Genomic DNA, 14,739 nt, shown 5'->3' on the forward strand with positions numbered 1-14,739 from the left:
CAGTACCGGATGTTGTGGAAATCCTTGGGGGAGGCCTTTTTCCAGCAGTGGACGTCATTAAGCTGAAACGAACTTTAGCCACAGGACGTTCACTGCTGGATATACCAATGATTGCCAGAATGGTCTGTTAGTAACCAAGTGCAAGCAAGTGTCTATTAGCTGCGTTAGCGTAACCTGCATTTTGCTGAATGAAAAAATGTGCAGACACAATAAAACGGCGGGTAAAAAAGTGGAGTACTCGTATAAATAGAGAAGTTCTATTCAAAATAAAATCAAAATTATTTATTCAGTTTAGACCACAAGTGGCACTTATGAACGATGCTTATTCGTTGCTTATAATAACACTTCGTTTCTTTGCACAAAAATATTATGATTTGAGAATCAGAATCACTCCCTTTCAGATTTTACTACGTTGGTTATTTTAGTGTATGTGTGAATATGATAGCTAAGACGGTATATGGTGGCAGGCATGTGGTTAAGCATTTACAATATTATTTCACTTTAATTTATTTATTTAAATATTTCTCCCCAGGCACTCTCCTATCAGTTGACGGCGCGTCCTTCACCACCTATTTAAAAGACGAGGTAGACAAATACCGCATCGTCATCGGCAACCAGACGGTCGTCTTTGAGAAGGAGAAAGACCCGTCTAAACTCAGAGCGCCATCTGCTGGGAAACTGATCAATACCTTGGTGGAAGATGGCGGACATGTGGAAAAGGGACAGCCGTACGCTGAGATTGAGGTGAGAGAGAGATAGATTATTGATATACAGGTTGATTTTGTTATCAGTGTCCAAATTTTAGGAGCGACTACCAGTACTCAAAGATTCTAATAAGCTTTAGTACTACGCAAGCAATGTAAACTGTTTACATTATGACGTCGCTGCTGTCGTCATTGGTTTCACGAGCAATGTGTTCTGTTTTTGGGCATATTGCTGCGACACTGGCCCCGCGCCCTTGTCACATCTCCCTTTAGTTTCTGTGATAATGGAAGAACTGATAATGGATCATTTTAACTTTGATTAGTTTTTTTACAGATCTCAGATTGAGATAGGGATAGCAGATAGTGAAATGAAATGATTGTATAATGATGATGATTACGGAATATGAATTTATCAATAATCATGAATGATTAACCCAAACTATTTCAAAATGTGTTTCAATAAATCACTTGTATTACTTATCTAACAACATCACCTTCCATCACCAGGTGATGAAAATGGTGATGACTTTGTCCGCGCCCGAATCCGGAAAGGTGACTTGGAACATTCGCCCTGGCGCTGTGTTGGATATGGGGACTCTTATGGGAACCCTTGGTAAGTAAACCTTATGTACGGAACCATATCTTGAAAGAAAACATTGCCACGATAGCCGAACGGTGAAGATTCGAACTGGCTGACTCGTGATCCGAGGAACGCGATTTCGATCCCCGCCGCCGCTCGACTAGTGTGGAACCCACTCGTAACACAAGCACATTTAGCTTGCCACGAGGGATCAGTTCTTTTGAAACAATAAATAAATAACAGATTGTCTCGTGTCATGTGACGTCATGATCTCGTTTTTAGTTCTGACACAGAAAGACAAACTTATCACTGCCCGCCTTCAAACCAGGATAAAAAATTTACAATTTTTTTTCCTATTACTCAAACTATACCCTAGGCTGACAATAGTGACTGACGCCCGTATTCACAAACATTACTATGAGGTCTCACAGTGCGCGTGGACGCACAGGGTGACACAATCTTGAAAAATCACAGAGCTCTATTCAAAATTTGCTACTTCACTTAAGCAAGCATCGTTTATGAATACCGGTGTAAGTTTCTTGAGCTGCTTCCCAAAGCAGTTCCCAAAGGGTTTGGACGTGTAAGTGCTCTTTGGGAGCCTACTCACACAAAATAAATGATTTTGATTTGATTTTTTTATACCAAATTTCATCTAAATCGATTTAGTACTTTAAGCATGAAAAGGTAACAGACAAATATGCAGATTTTTTTATTTGTTCCCAGAACTCGACGACCCGTCCCTAGTGACGACAGCCGTGCCATACAAGGGCCAGTTCCCCATGGAAGACAACCCGCCGGTGTCGGAGAAACTGAACCATGCCCACAACAAATACAGGGCTATACTCGAAAACACGCTCGCTGGTAAGTTATAGACATGTACAGTCAGTTAGATTGAGTTAGCGCCCAGTTGGCGCCACTGGCCAGTAAGGTTTAGTGACTATTTTCAGCTACTAGATTGCGCCACTGACTAGTAAGGTTTAGTGGCTATTTTCGCCCACCAACTGGCGCCAGTGGCCATTAAATTCTAGTGGCGTCAATTGGTTAGTGTCTATTTAGTGGCGAAAACAGATAAGTGATCAGTGTAGGTAGGTCTATCGCATCTGCATTAAGTGATGAGTGTAGAAGGACTAACGTTTACACTCACTAGTTGGCGCCATTCAGTTAAGTCTAGTAGCGTCAAAAGCTGTGCCATACAAGGGCCAGTTCCCGATGGAAGACAACCCGCCGGTGTCGGAGAAACTCAACCACGCGCACAACAAATACAGGGCCATATTGGAGAACACGCTCGCTGGTAAGTTATAGACATTTACAGTCAGTTAGATTGAGTTTGCGCCCAGTTAGCGCCAACTTTAGTGACTATTTCCAGCCACCAGTTGGCGCCACAAGCCAGTAAAGTCTAGTTGGTGACCAGGAAGATCTAGGGGCGCCAACTAGTCAGCGTCGAAGCGGTAGGACTATCTTATTTACATTCTTCAGTTGGCGCCACTAGTCGGTCAGTTCTAGTGGCGTCAACAGCCGTGCCATACAAGGGCCAGTTCCCGATGGAAGACAACCCGCCGGTGTCGGAGAAACTCAACCACGCGCACAACAAATACAGGGCCATACTCGAGAACACGCTCGCTGGTGAGTTATAGACATGTACAGTCAGTTAGATTGAGTTAGCGCCCAGTTGGCGCCACTGGCCAGTAAGGTTTAGTGACTATTTTCAGCTACTAGATTGCGCCACTGACTAGTAAGGTTTAGTGACTATTTCCGCCCACCAACTGGCGCCAGTGGCAATTAAATTCTAATGGCGCCAATTGGTTAGTGTCGATTTAGTGGCGAAAACAGATGAGTGTAGAAAGACTAGCGTTTAAACTCACTAGTTGGCGCCATTCAGTTAGGTCTAGTAGCATCAACAGCCGTGCCATACAATACTCGATACGCTCGCTGGTAAGTTATAAACACATTACACTGAATTTGCGCCCAGTTGGCGCCAGTGGCCAGTAAGGCTTAATGGCGTCAACTGGTGATTGCTGAATGTAGAAGGACTAGCCTAGACCAACTTATCTGCGAACTCTAGTTGACGCCATTAGCCATTAAAGTCTAGTGGCGCCAACAGCCGTGCCATACAGTTCCCGTTAGAAGACAGCCTACCAGTCTCGGAGAAACTGAAAACTGAATTCGGATGGTTATTCAAAACATTTCTTCGCTCCGCTCTGTTCCGCCTTGGTGGAAATCGGGCCTTAGACAGTGGCGCCAACTGGTACATTTTCTCAGCGCTTATTACAAATACACAAGACGGCACAGCATTTAGTTTATTGTATTTTACATTAATATTCTTTCTTTATAGGCTACTGTCTTCCCGAGCCCTACAATACGCCTCGCCTCCGCGAAGTGGTCGAAAAATTCATGCAGAGTCTACGCGACCCGTCACTACCGCTGCTGGAGTTGCAAGAGGTATGTGAATAGAAGGGTAGTCACTCATTGACTAATAGAAGTTCAAACATAAATTCTGAAACGTCAAGTGGTTAAAATTGAAATTAGCCTAATGCCCATATTCACAAACATTACTATGCGATCTCACAGTGCGCGTGGACGCACAGGGTGACACATGAACCAATCACAGAGCTCTGTTCAACGCTGTGAGTTCAATTTGCTGTTTCACTTAAGCAAGCATCGTTTGTGAATACGGGCGTAAGTTATTAGGCTGAGTTGCACCACCTAACTTTGACGATAACCGATGATTTTTATATGGTATTTGACAGATTTTTGACGTTTGTCAAAGTTAAAGTAAGATGGTGCAACCCAGCCTTAGTATCGATAGTAGCGCCTTCCTGTAAAAGTCGTATGGTATATCGACACTTCTGTTGTCCAACATGGTAAAAATCGGAAGTAATAACCCAATATCGATAGCAGCCTCCTGTAAGTGTCATATATGGGACACTTCAGCATTGTTCAACGTGGCAAAAAATGCATTAACTCAGGCGAGCTGAAGTCTCGCTGATGTTTGACGTCACAAAAACACCCTCCCGTGCCGCTGCCATACCTCAGGCACTGACTCAATTAAGCGCTAGACCTATAGTAAGGTCAACTATAAATTATTATTTCTAACTCGTCCTATTATCTGATCCCTTACTTGGCCCTTACTTGTCGGGTTCCATTGGAGGCCAAACTGTAGATCCTGACTGTACAGGAGTTGCAATTGTGGGAACGAGAGGTTGTATCAACTGTCCTATTACTTATAAACATCGTTTTGTCTCTTTCTTATATTCTACCCTCTCTTTCTCCAGGTTCTATCATCGACTTCCGGCCGAATCCCCATCGCTGTGGAGAAGAAAGTGCGCAAACTGATGGCGCTATACGAGAGAAACATCACGTCCGTGCTGGCTCAATTCCCGAGCCAGCAAATTGCTAGCGTTATTGACCAGTGAGTGTACTTTTTAGCTTCACCGCAGTGGTAAAAAAAAGGTTTTGACAATTTAAAAGAAAAATAAGGAAACCACCAAACCTATAGAATGTTGATCTAATATACCGTGACAGCTTAATGTCACCTCAGTAGTGTGCTACGTAGGGGTCCTTACGGTCCGGGATCCGTAGTTGGAGTTCCTAAAGCGGGGTTCCGTAGATCAGAATATCCTTTATCCGAGATTTCGTAGACCAAAGGTACCTCAGAATTCTGTAGATTTGGGGTTTCGTAGATCCGGCTCGAAGGACCAAGACTGGGGTACAATTTCTTCCTAGTTCAGTAGGGTATGAGTTGAATGCAAGAAAGTGCGCAAACTAATGGCGCTATACGAAAGAAACATCACGTCCGTGCTAGCACAGTTTCCGAGCCAGCAGATTGCTAGCGTTATTGACCAGTGAGTGTACTTTTTAGCCTCGCCTTAGTGGTAAAAAAAAGGGTTTGACATTTCAAAAAAAAAAAAAAGGAACTAGCGGCCGTCCGCGACTTCGTACGCGTGGATCCCGTTTTACCAGCTTACTGGTTGAATTTTTCAAAATCCCGTCTTAGTGAGCACCTACGTTCTAAAAGAAACCCCCATGCAAAATTTCAGACTCCTAACACTTGTAGTTTCTGAGATTTCCTGATGAGAGAGTGAATTTATTTGCTTTACAAAAAGGTGAACATTTAGTTTGAATTAGCTTGTCCAGTAAAGGACCTTATTTTAACCGAAATAGGGAAGCTTTTAGCTTGCATTTCTCCTGATGGAAAGTGATGGATCACCACAACCACCAGGTTGCATTGCCCACAATCATCGGTCCACTGAGTGGGAAGTCTGCCTACAATATGCTTTTCGGTCCGGTCACTCGAGAAAGTTTCTAAATTCAAGCAATGTCCCAAAAACTACACTGCAGCACTGCACTGCAGTGATTTTACACTGCGTTAGTCACACTTGGGAACTTAGTACGCGAGTCGAGGTTAATCATATTTTTTGTTTCAGTCACGCCGCCTCTCTAGCTAAGAGGCAAGACAGAGACGTATTCTTCATGAGCACACAAGCACTGGTGGTCTTAGTGCAGAGATACAGGTACGTCATATTAAAGATGGTATACAGGATGTTAGGTAAATGGGTATATGAGCCGACACTAGCCCATGTTAACATGGGCATATAAATGGTATGGTGAAGTCAGAAAATCAATATCTTGATTTTAATTATTTTAATTTTCATACAAATCGGATTTTATAAAATTTATTTTGTATGAAAATTAAAAAAAATTAAAATGATGATATCAAATTTCTGACTTCATCATACCATTTATATGCCCGTGTTAACATGGGCTAGTGTCGGCTCATATACCCATTTACCTAACACCCTGTAGATCGTTTCATCCACGAAGACGCGCCCCACCATTCTTCCGCTAATGTTTGAGTGTTATCGGTACACGCTAAATGATCCATGTGTGCACACGTACACTACAATAATGACGCACGGATTTGATCAAATTCATCTTAAAAACTTAATTAATTTTAAATGACTTGTAAATTAAGATTTTTGGTTGCATTGTAATTGGAAAAAGTATTTAGTTTAATTGAGTTGACAAAATAGTGACGTCACTTGCTTATATTGCCATACAAAATGTATGGGAGAATCTCGTTTTGACAGTTTTAAAAAGTGCGTCAATTGATTGGTGGTGTCAAATGCCGATTATACGCTATGCCTGTAGCCAAAGTCCGGTCGCTCAGCACGCAGAATTTCATCCAATGACCCCAAGCTACCCATCCTTATCACTCGCGCGTAATTATGTTGCTGTCGCGACTGTGCGACGAGCAGCCGCAGTTATTGTGCGAGCTTGACAGCTTAGCTTGGGGTCAATGGACGAAATTCTACGTCCTCGGCGACCGGGCTTTAATTAATGATACTTTAACACCATGCCTTTTTGTTCAGAAACGGCATCCGTGGACGTATGAAGGCAGCCGTCCATGATCTACTCAAGCTATACTATCAGGTGGAGAGCCATTTCCAGCTCGGTAAGTGATGTCACCTTATACATCATCATCATTACAAGTTTATGATCGTAGACCGTGTCAATAGAACCGCTTGTTCCCAATCTGTTACAACGAAACAAGTAACATTGTTGCTCGTTTGTATAGAAATACCCATCAAGTCACACCATTACTCGTGAGGAGAATATTTGTTTTCCCATTTTCGCAACTGGTAACACTGTAACCTATATTTTCTGTCAGGAAGCTGTTCTGTTTTTGTTTTTTTTTTTTACATTAAACGTAAGACTTAGTGTGTGAACCGTTAGGAACATACAGTAAATAAATGTCCAATCGAGTAACAGTGTTACACTTTTTGGTGTGACTGGTTGGGAACAAGCGATTTTTGTATCTTACCAAGCCAAATATCATTGTATCTATGATTGAAGTAAAACTATCTTTGATTGCAAAGTGAAGATCGTTCATTTCTGCCAAATGACGTTGGGAAAGGCCTCCCGAAGGATTTCTACAACGTCCGGTAAAGTAATGTAAGAGATGATCGATAATCATTCGGGCAGAATAGTTCTCGAGTGACGACCACGGGCCGAAAATCTTGTACCTACTACTAGGCTACTCCCCACTTGGTGGACCGACGATCTAGTGAAGGTCGCGGGAAGCACCTGGATGCTTGCAGCGCAAGACCGGTAAAAATCCTTGGGGGAGGCCTTTGTCCAGCAGTGGACTGGACGCCTTTTGACTGAATGGAACGAACGAACCGGGCGTTCGCATTGTGCAAATCCTTGCGAAAGGCAATTGTCTAAAGCCTGGTCCGTAGAATTTTGTCCAATGACCCCAAGCTACCCATCCTTATCGTTCGCGCGTAATTATGTTGCTGTCTCGCTCGCACACTCACTGCGGGCGCGCGTCGCACAGTCGCGACAGCAATATAATTACGCGCGAGCGATAAGGATGGGTAGCTTGGGGTCATTGGACAAAATTCTACGTGCTCACGGACCAGGCTTTAGCAGTGGGTGCCTTTTGGTTGAACTCATAATGTATTAATGTATCCAACAGGTGCATACGACAAATGCGTGGTGGCTCTGAGGGACCGCTACAAGGACGATATGCAGACCGTAGCCAACATCATATTCTCGCACAACCAGGTGCCGAAGAAGAATCTATTGGTAAGTCCTATTGTCACTGTCACTATTTCATCGCGATTTCAGCGCCACCATCGTTCAACTATATAGTTTTCAACATGGAAAAAATCGGAACCAGCGATCCGTTAGGTATTGACGGTGGCGCCCCCTGTCAATGTCATATTTGGGACAATTCAATGTTGTCCTACTATAAAACATTAGTTCGAACTTCGAACCCCACCACTGGACTATTGTTTTGAACCCACTCGTAAGTACTCGTAACACAAGCATATTAGCTTACCACGAGGAGTTAACGGGACTACTAATATTGGTATTTACTAACTTAACCTATTATTTTCAGGTGACCCTGCTTATCGACCACTTGTGGTCTAACGAGCCTGGTCTGACCGATGAACTGGCAGCGACCCTCAACGAACTGACGTCACTGCACCGCGCCGAGCACAGCCGAGTGGCGCTTAGAGCGAGACAGGTATAGTACAAATCTTGGGATAATTTTAAGGGGTGGTGTGTCCAGAAGCAATACTTCTACGAACCAGTAATAAAATTATTATACGTGATAGATGAGCCAAAGACCTTTTTGTCTCTTACGACTTATATATTATATCTGTGATAAACTGTAAATGAAACCTGTTTTGAGACAAATAAATATTTTCTATCTATCTAACTATAGATAATTATAATTGAGTCTCTATGGTTTAGACCACTTCTATCAGATCCAGAGCTCTTCCCGGGGTCGATTCTCAGTGGGGGTAATATTTTTTGCTCGATTTGGTTGATGGTAAGGCCTGTTCTGAGTCCACTTGGCTATACCATCATCTTACCTAAGACTACCGCCATAACAGTAATGTTAACAGCATTGTCGTGTTCCGGCAGTTGGCGGTAAGATAGCCAGCTCCTCTGTGGATTCCGCGTGAAGCTCACTTCACTTTCTTATTAATAAATCAATCGAATTTCAATTATTAAGATAATTCATCGTCTTATCACATTATACATATACACATATCAATTTAAACTCAAAGGCCCTTCCAAATAAGTTACAGAATTAGCTTTGGACGAAGAAGATTATGATGATGATGCTTTCTTCCAGGTCCTCATAGCAGCCCACCAGCCGGCCTACGAACTTCGCCACAATCAGATGGAATCTATATTCCTTTCCGCCGTCGACATGTATGGACATGATTTCCATCCCGAGAACCTTCAGAAACTTATACTGTCCGAGACGTCGATATTCGATATACTCCACGACTTCTTCTACCATACTAATGCAGCTGTAAGTATTTTAAAAGATATTCTATTAGATATTTAAGAATTTCGCCGTTGTGAGAAAGAATAGGAACTGTAACTGTGATAAAAAGTAAATAAAGCTGGACAGGACAGGAGTAGTGGTAAAACAGCTGTAAAGGCGACTCTTATACAGCTTTAAGTTATTTAACATCCACGCGACGTCTTTCACCAGTCAAAAGCAACAAAGTTTTGTGGCAAATGTGTCTCCTTTTATCACCCTTATACAGCTACTAGCGGCAGCCAGCGACTTAACGCGTGGACCCCGTTTTACTCCCTTAGGGATGGAGTTTAGTGAAACCGTTTTTAGCGGATGTCTTCACCCTATGAGGAACCTACCTGCCAAACAAGTTTGAAGGCGTTAGTTTAGTAGTTTCTGAGATTTCGTGATGAGTGAGTCAGTCACTTTCCGCCACTGACTGACTGACTGGTACTGACCGGACTGATTTTGTCGACAGGTATGCAACGCGGCGTTAGAAGTGTACGTCCGGCGCGCTTACACGTCGTATGAGATACAGTGCTTGCAGCACCTCGCGCTGTCGGGAGAGCTGGGAGTTGTACACTTCCAGTTCGTGCTGCCTACTGGCCACCCTAACAGGTGAGGACCATCATCATCATCATCATCATCTTTACAGCTTATGGTATCCCAATGACGGCCCAGAACGGGACTATTCCCACCTCTTGTCCCATCGCTGCAACTCCTGTGTAGCCAGGATCTACAGCTTGACCGAATAACCCAGCCAGTGAAGGTCAAGTTTGTCCCGCAGTTTATGGTTGGTATCCCACTGACGGTCAAGAAGTGACAGGGCACGATCTCTCGCTTTTTCCATCACATGTTCTCTACTGACAGCCAGTATGCAACGCGGCCGTAGTCTGCGACGTAACTAGCGACGGCCGAGCGATGGCGGTCCGATGAAAGTCCGGTCGCCGAGCACATAGAATGTCGTCCAATGACCCCAAGCTGCCCATCCTTATCGCTCGCGCGTAATTATATTGCTGTCGCGACTGTACGACGCGCGCCCGCAGTGAGTGTGCGAGCGCGATAGCAATATAATTGCGCGTGAGCGATAAGGATGGGTAGCTTGGGGTCATTGGACGAAATTCTATCTACTCGGCGACCGGACTTAGCTTAGTATGCAACGCGGCCCGTCCGCTGAGCATACACCTCGTACGAGATACAGTGTTTGCAACACCTACCCTGCTTTTCACAAACATTACTATGAGATCTCACAGCGCGTGGACGCACAGAGTAACCCACGAACCAATCACAGAGCTTAATCAACGCTGTGCGTTCGAATGCTGGTTCTTTTAAGCATCGCATACGGGTGTTAGAGGTGTACGTCCGCCGCGCTTACACGTCGTATTAGATACAGTGCTTGCAGCACCTCGCGCTGTCGGGAGAGCTGGGAGTCGTGCACTTCCAGTTCGTGCTGCCTACTGGCCACCCCAACAGGTGAGGACCATCATCATCATCATCATCATCATCATCATCATCATCATCATCATCATCATCATTATCTTTACCATCATCTTTACAGCTTATGATATCCTACTAACGGTCAAGAAGCGACAGGGCACGATCTCGCGCTTTCTCCATCACCATTCGTCTACTGCCAGCTAAAGTCCGGTCGCCGAGCACGTAGAATTTCGTCCAATGACCCCAAGCTACCTATCCTTATTGCTCGCGTCTACTGCCAGCTAGTAGCGTGGCCTTAGTCTGTGACGAAACTAGTGACAGACTAAGGCCACACGACGCGACGGCGACTCATACAACAACATGGACAGTATATGGTGACGCGCACTTAACTGGCGACGGCCATTGATTCTTTTTCAGGGGAGCCTGGTTTCTGATATGCCATGACACGAAGGGCACCGCTAGTAAAAAAAAACGTAACCAACCGACTCACACGCGTGTCCCGAAACTGAATTTTCATAAATAGAAATAGAATGAGTGAAGTGCTGTGTCATGATAAACATTTATCGCGGTATTTTATTTACATATGTCTAAATCATCGATAAGATTTTATCATGGCGCGCTTCCTAGCCCGGCTGGATAATATTACAATAAGTAGGTTAGATTATAAATGTTTTGCAACTAATATTTTGACTTCTCTTCCCTCCAGGATCCCCATCAGCCAATCTGAGATTGAGCTCTCAGCAGCGCAAGACCAAGAAGGCATTCCAGCGGAACTCTGCACAGCAGCCATGAGGAAATGTCATCATAGAACTGGAGCGCTGGCTGCGTTTGACTCCTTCGACCAGTTCGTGCAATATTCTGATGAGTTGTTGGACTTGGTGCACGATTTTGCCAGTACTGCTTCAGTTAGGCGCGAGGTGAGTTATATCAACCTACTCTTTTCTTCATTCTCCCCTTTCCACGACTTCCCCTTCTCCCCACTCTCCCCTTCTCCTCACTATTCCTTTCTCCCCACTCTCCCCTTTCCCACACTGTCCCTCTCCCCCGTCTCCTATTTCCCCTCTTCCCTTCACCTCACCCACTCCCCACTCTCCCCTTCTCCTCACTATTCCTTTCTCCCCACTCTCCCCTTTCCCACACTGTCCCTCTCCCCCGTCTCCTATTTCCCCTCTTCCCTTCACCTCACCCACTCCCCACTCTCCCCTCTCCCCTTCTCCCCACTCTCCCCTTTCGCACACTGTTCCTTTCCCCCGTCTCCTGTTTCCCCTTCTCCCCACTCTCCCCTCCTCTAAACTCTCCCCTCTAAAGTCTCCCCTTCCCCTTTCCCCACTCTCCTCTCCAAAAGACCATCCCAGCGGAACTCTGCACAGCAGCCATGAGGAAATGTCATCATAGAACTGGAGCTCTGGCTGCGTTTGATTCGTTCGACCAGTTCGTGCAATATTCTGATGACTATTATACGTCCGAAATCAATTAATATTTTAATGACAAGTAAACAACTGTAAAATTGACATGTAAATGATATTAAATCCAATTAACGTACTAATAATTTATCCTACCAAATATTGTACGTCCGAAATGGACGATTCTGTTGATACCTTGACATGCGTGTTCCCGCCGACGGACAGGTACTTTACGGAGTGCTTCTCCTTCGGCGGTAGGGCGCAACAACGTCAAGGGACCCGCTGAAAATTGGTGTCGAGGCATGCCCAGTGCCCACGGCATGCCCCGATTAATGCTGAGCGGGCCCCTATTTGACAGTAGGGCACAATGTTTCTTCTTTTTGTAATATAATATGTAAATGTGATGTCGCTCTGTTTGTAAAATAAAACATTTTTTACTTTTACTTTTACATGCATGTATTATTTGTAACAACCAATGTACTTACACAGAAAAGACAATAAATGATTATCTTATCTTATCAACACCGTATCGCCTTTCGCGAGCTGTCATCTCATTTCGCGAGCTGTCATCGCCTTTTGCACAGCTAGTTCCTGTATAAACCTATGCTACAACATCATCTTTGTTCCAGGACCTCCAAGCCCTGCAAGAAGGCAGCGAGAGCCGCGATAGCACCAGCATCAACGTTGGAGACTACGCCAAAATGCCGGACGCTGAAGACGTGGTAAGTCCGCGATCGTAGAATGAAATAAAATAAGATTTTTTCTTGCAAAATATTGAGGTCGTCGGTCCACCTTGTGGGTGGACGCTCTACGCTGCGCTTTCCGGTATATGACCTCCAAACCTTGTCCCATCGGATGTCAGTTCTGAGTACAACGTGCCCTGCCCACTGCCACTTCAGCTTGCTAATCCGTCGGGCTAGGTGAACCAACGACCTCACAAAGGTACCAGAAACTGTTTGTATAATATACATACATACCTTTTTCAAGGATCATCATCATCATCTCAGCCATAGGACGTCCACTGCTGAACATAGGCCTCCCCCAATGCTTTCCATGTTGCCCGGTTGGTAGCGGCCTGCGTCCAGCGCCTTCCTGCTACCTTTATGATGTCGTTCAAGCAAAGAACAGCGAAAAATCCGAAATGCGACATATCACCTTCAGCCTTTCATATCTTAAATTTTTGAGACGATTCTAACGTCTCTCAAGTTAAAATGCATCAAACCCTTATGCTACAGACCTTGAAAACATAACCCTCTATCAGCGCAGTCGAGTAAAAATTTCCACTAAAACGATGTTTTTTTTCATACTCAATATAAATAAGCAAATTACTAAAACCAACCTTATCCCCCAGCCTTTAGAACCAATTCACATCATCATGGTCGGAGTCAGAGACAGCGGTGAAAGCGACGACAGCGTCATAGCGAGACGTTTCGGAAACTTCTGTCGCGCCCATAGACACGAATTACACCAGAAGCGAGTACGAAGGATCACCTTTATGGCGCTTGTCAAGTGAGTATGCACCTTATGTGTCTATACAACAAATCATCGATGGTGATCAAAAGGTGAGAGCAGCAAACATTTTCCAAATGTTTGTCCAGATGTTTGCAAAGATCTTTGTCGAGTTTCATATACTGCGCAAGGCAAAGGTATGAAGAACAGATCTTTGCAAAGATATTTGTCAAATTTCATATACAGTGTAAGGCAAAGGTATGAAGAACAGATATTTGCAAAGATGTTTGTCAAGATCTTTGCAAAGATCTTCGTCAAGTTTCATATACCGCGCAAGGTATGAAGAACAGACATTTGCAAACATGTTTGTCAAGATGTTTGCAAAGATCATTGTCAAGTTACTTTACTGTTTATTGCAAATTGAACCAGTAAAGTAACTAGCGTCATAGCAAAACGCTTTAGAAACTTCTGTCGCGCACATAGACACGAGTTACACCAGAAGCGAGTACGAAGGATCACCTTTATGGCGCTTGTCAAGTGAGTTGACCTTATTTGTATTGGCATGAGGTTCAATTTGCTATAACTTGAAGACAGCGAACATTTTCCAAATGTTTGTCCAGATGTTTGCAAAGATCTTTGTCAAGTTCCATATACCGACCGAGCAAAGCAAAGGTATGAAAAACAGACATTTGCAAAGATGTTTGCAAACATCTTTGTCAAGTTACTTTACTGTTTATTTGCAAATTGAACCAGTAAAGTGTCATAGCGAGACGCTTTGGCAACTTCTGTCGCGTGCATAGACACAAATTGCATCAAAAGAGAGTTAGAAGGATCACCTTTATGGCGCTTGTCAAGTGAGTATGCATATCACAATACACAAGCAAAGCTAAGGTGAGAACAGCAAACATTTTTGCAAATGTTTGTCCAGATGTTTGCAAAGATCTTTGTCAAGTTACTTTACTGTTTATTGCTAATTGAACAAATAAAGTAACTAAAGTATCATAGCGAGACGTTTTGGAAACCTCTGTCGTGCCCATAGACACGAATTACACCAGAAGAGAGTCAGAAGGATCACCTTTATGGCGCTTGTCAAGTGAGTATAGACCTGATCTGTATTAGCATAAGGTTCAATTTGCTATAACGTGAAGACAGCGAACATTTTCCAAATGTTTGTCCAGATGTTTGCAAAGATCTTTGTCAAGTTTCATATACCGCGCAAAGCAAAGGTATGAAGAACAGACATTTGCAAAGATGTTTGCAAAGATCTTTGTCAAGTTACTTTACTGTTTATTGCAAATTGAACCAGTAAAGTAACTAAAGTATCATATCAAGAAGTTTTGT

At 43.8% G+C, this 14,739-nt stretch overlaps 1 protein-coding gene across 3 annotated transcripts in view; it reads left to right on the top strand.

Annotated features, from left to right (window-relative positions):
- LOC114349828 (acetyl-CoA carboxylase) overlaps positions 1-13,462 on the top strand; it is a 66,008-nt gene extending 52,546 nt beyond the window's left edge. For all 3 annotated transcript variants that reach the window (XM_028300431.1, XM_028300502.1, XM_028300572.1), the window contains 14 exons: positions 533-744; positions 1,212-1,317; positions 2,008-2,145; positions 3,617-3,723; positions 4,557-4,693; positions 5,709-5,795; positions 6,654-6,736; positions 7,763-7,872; positions 8,189-8,317; positions 8,936-9,118; positions 9,588-9,727; positions 11,253-11,463; positions 12,579-12,671; positions 13,301-13,462. In XM_028300431.1, coding sequence (XP_028156232.1) covers positions 533-744; positions 1,212-1,317; positions 2,008-2,145; positions 3,617-3,723; positions 4,557-4,693; positions 5,709-5,795; positions 6,654-6,736; positions 7,763-7,872; positions 8,189-8,317; positions 8,936-9,118; positions 9,588-9,727; positions 11,253-11,463; positions 12,579-12,671; positions 13,301-13,462 — 1,898 coding nt within the window. The remainder of the gene's footprint in view (positions 1-532; positions 745-1,211; positions 1,318-2,007; positions 2,146-3,616; positions 3,724-4,556; positions 4,694-5,708; positions 5,796-6,653; positions 6,737-7,762; positions 7,873-8,188; positions 8,318-8,935; positions 9,119-9,587; positions 9,728-11,252; positions 11,464-12,578; positions 12,672-13,300) is intronic.
- Positions 13,463-14,739: the final 1,277 nt, after the last annotated feature.

The sequence above is a fragment of the Ostrinia furnacalis genome, unplaced genomic scaffold (assembly GCF_004193835.3).
Source record: "Ostrinia furnacalis isolate ACB-3 unplaced genomic scaffold, ASM419383v2 OfSCF0038, whole genome shotgun sequence".
Classification (NCBI taxonomy): domain Eukaryota; kingdom Metazoa; phylum Arthropoda; class Insecta; order Lepidoptera; family Crambidae; genus Ostrinia; species Ostrinia furnacalis.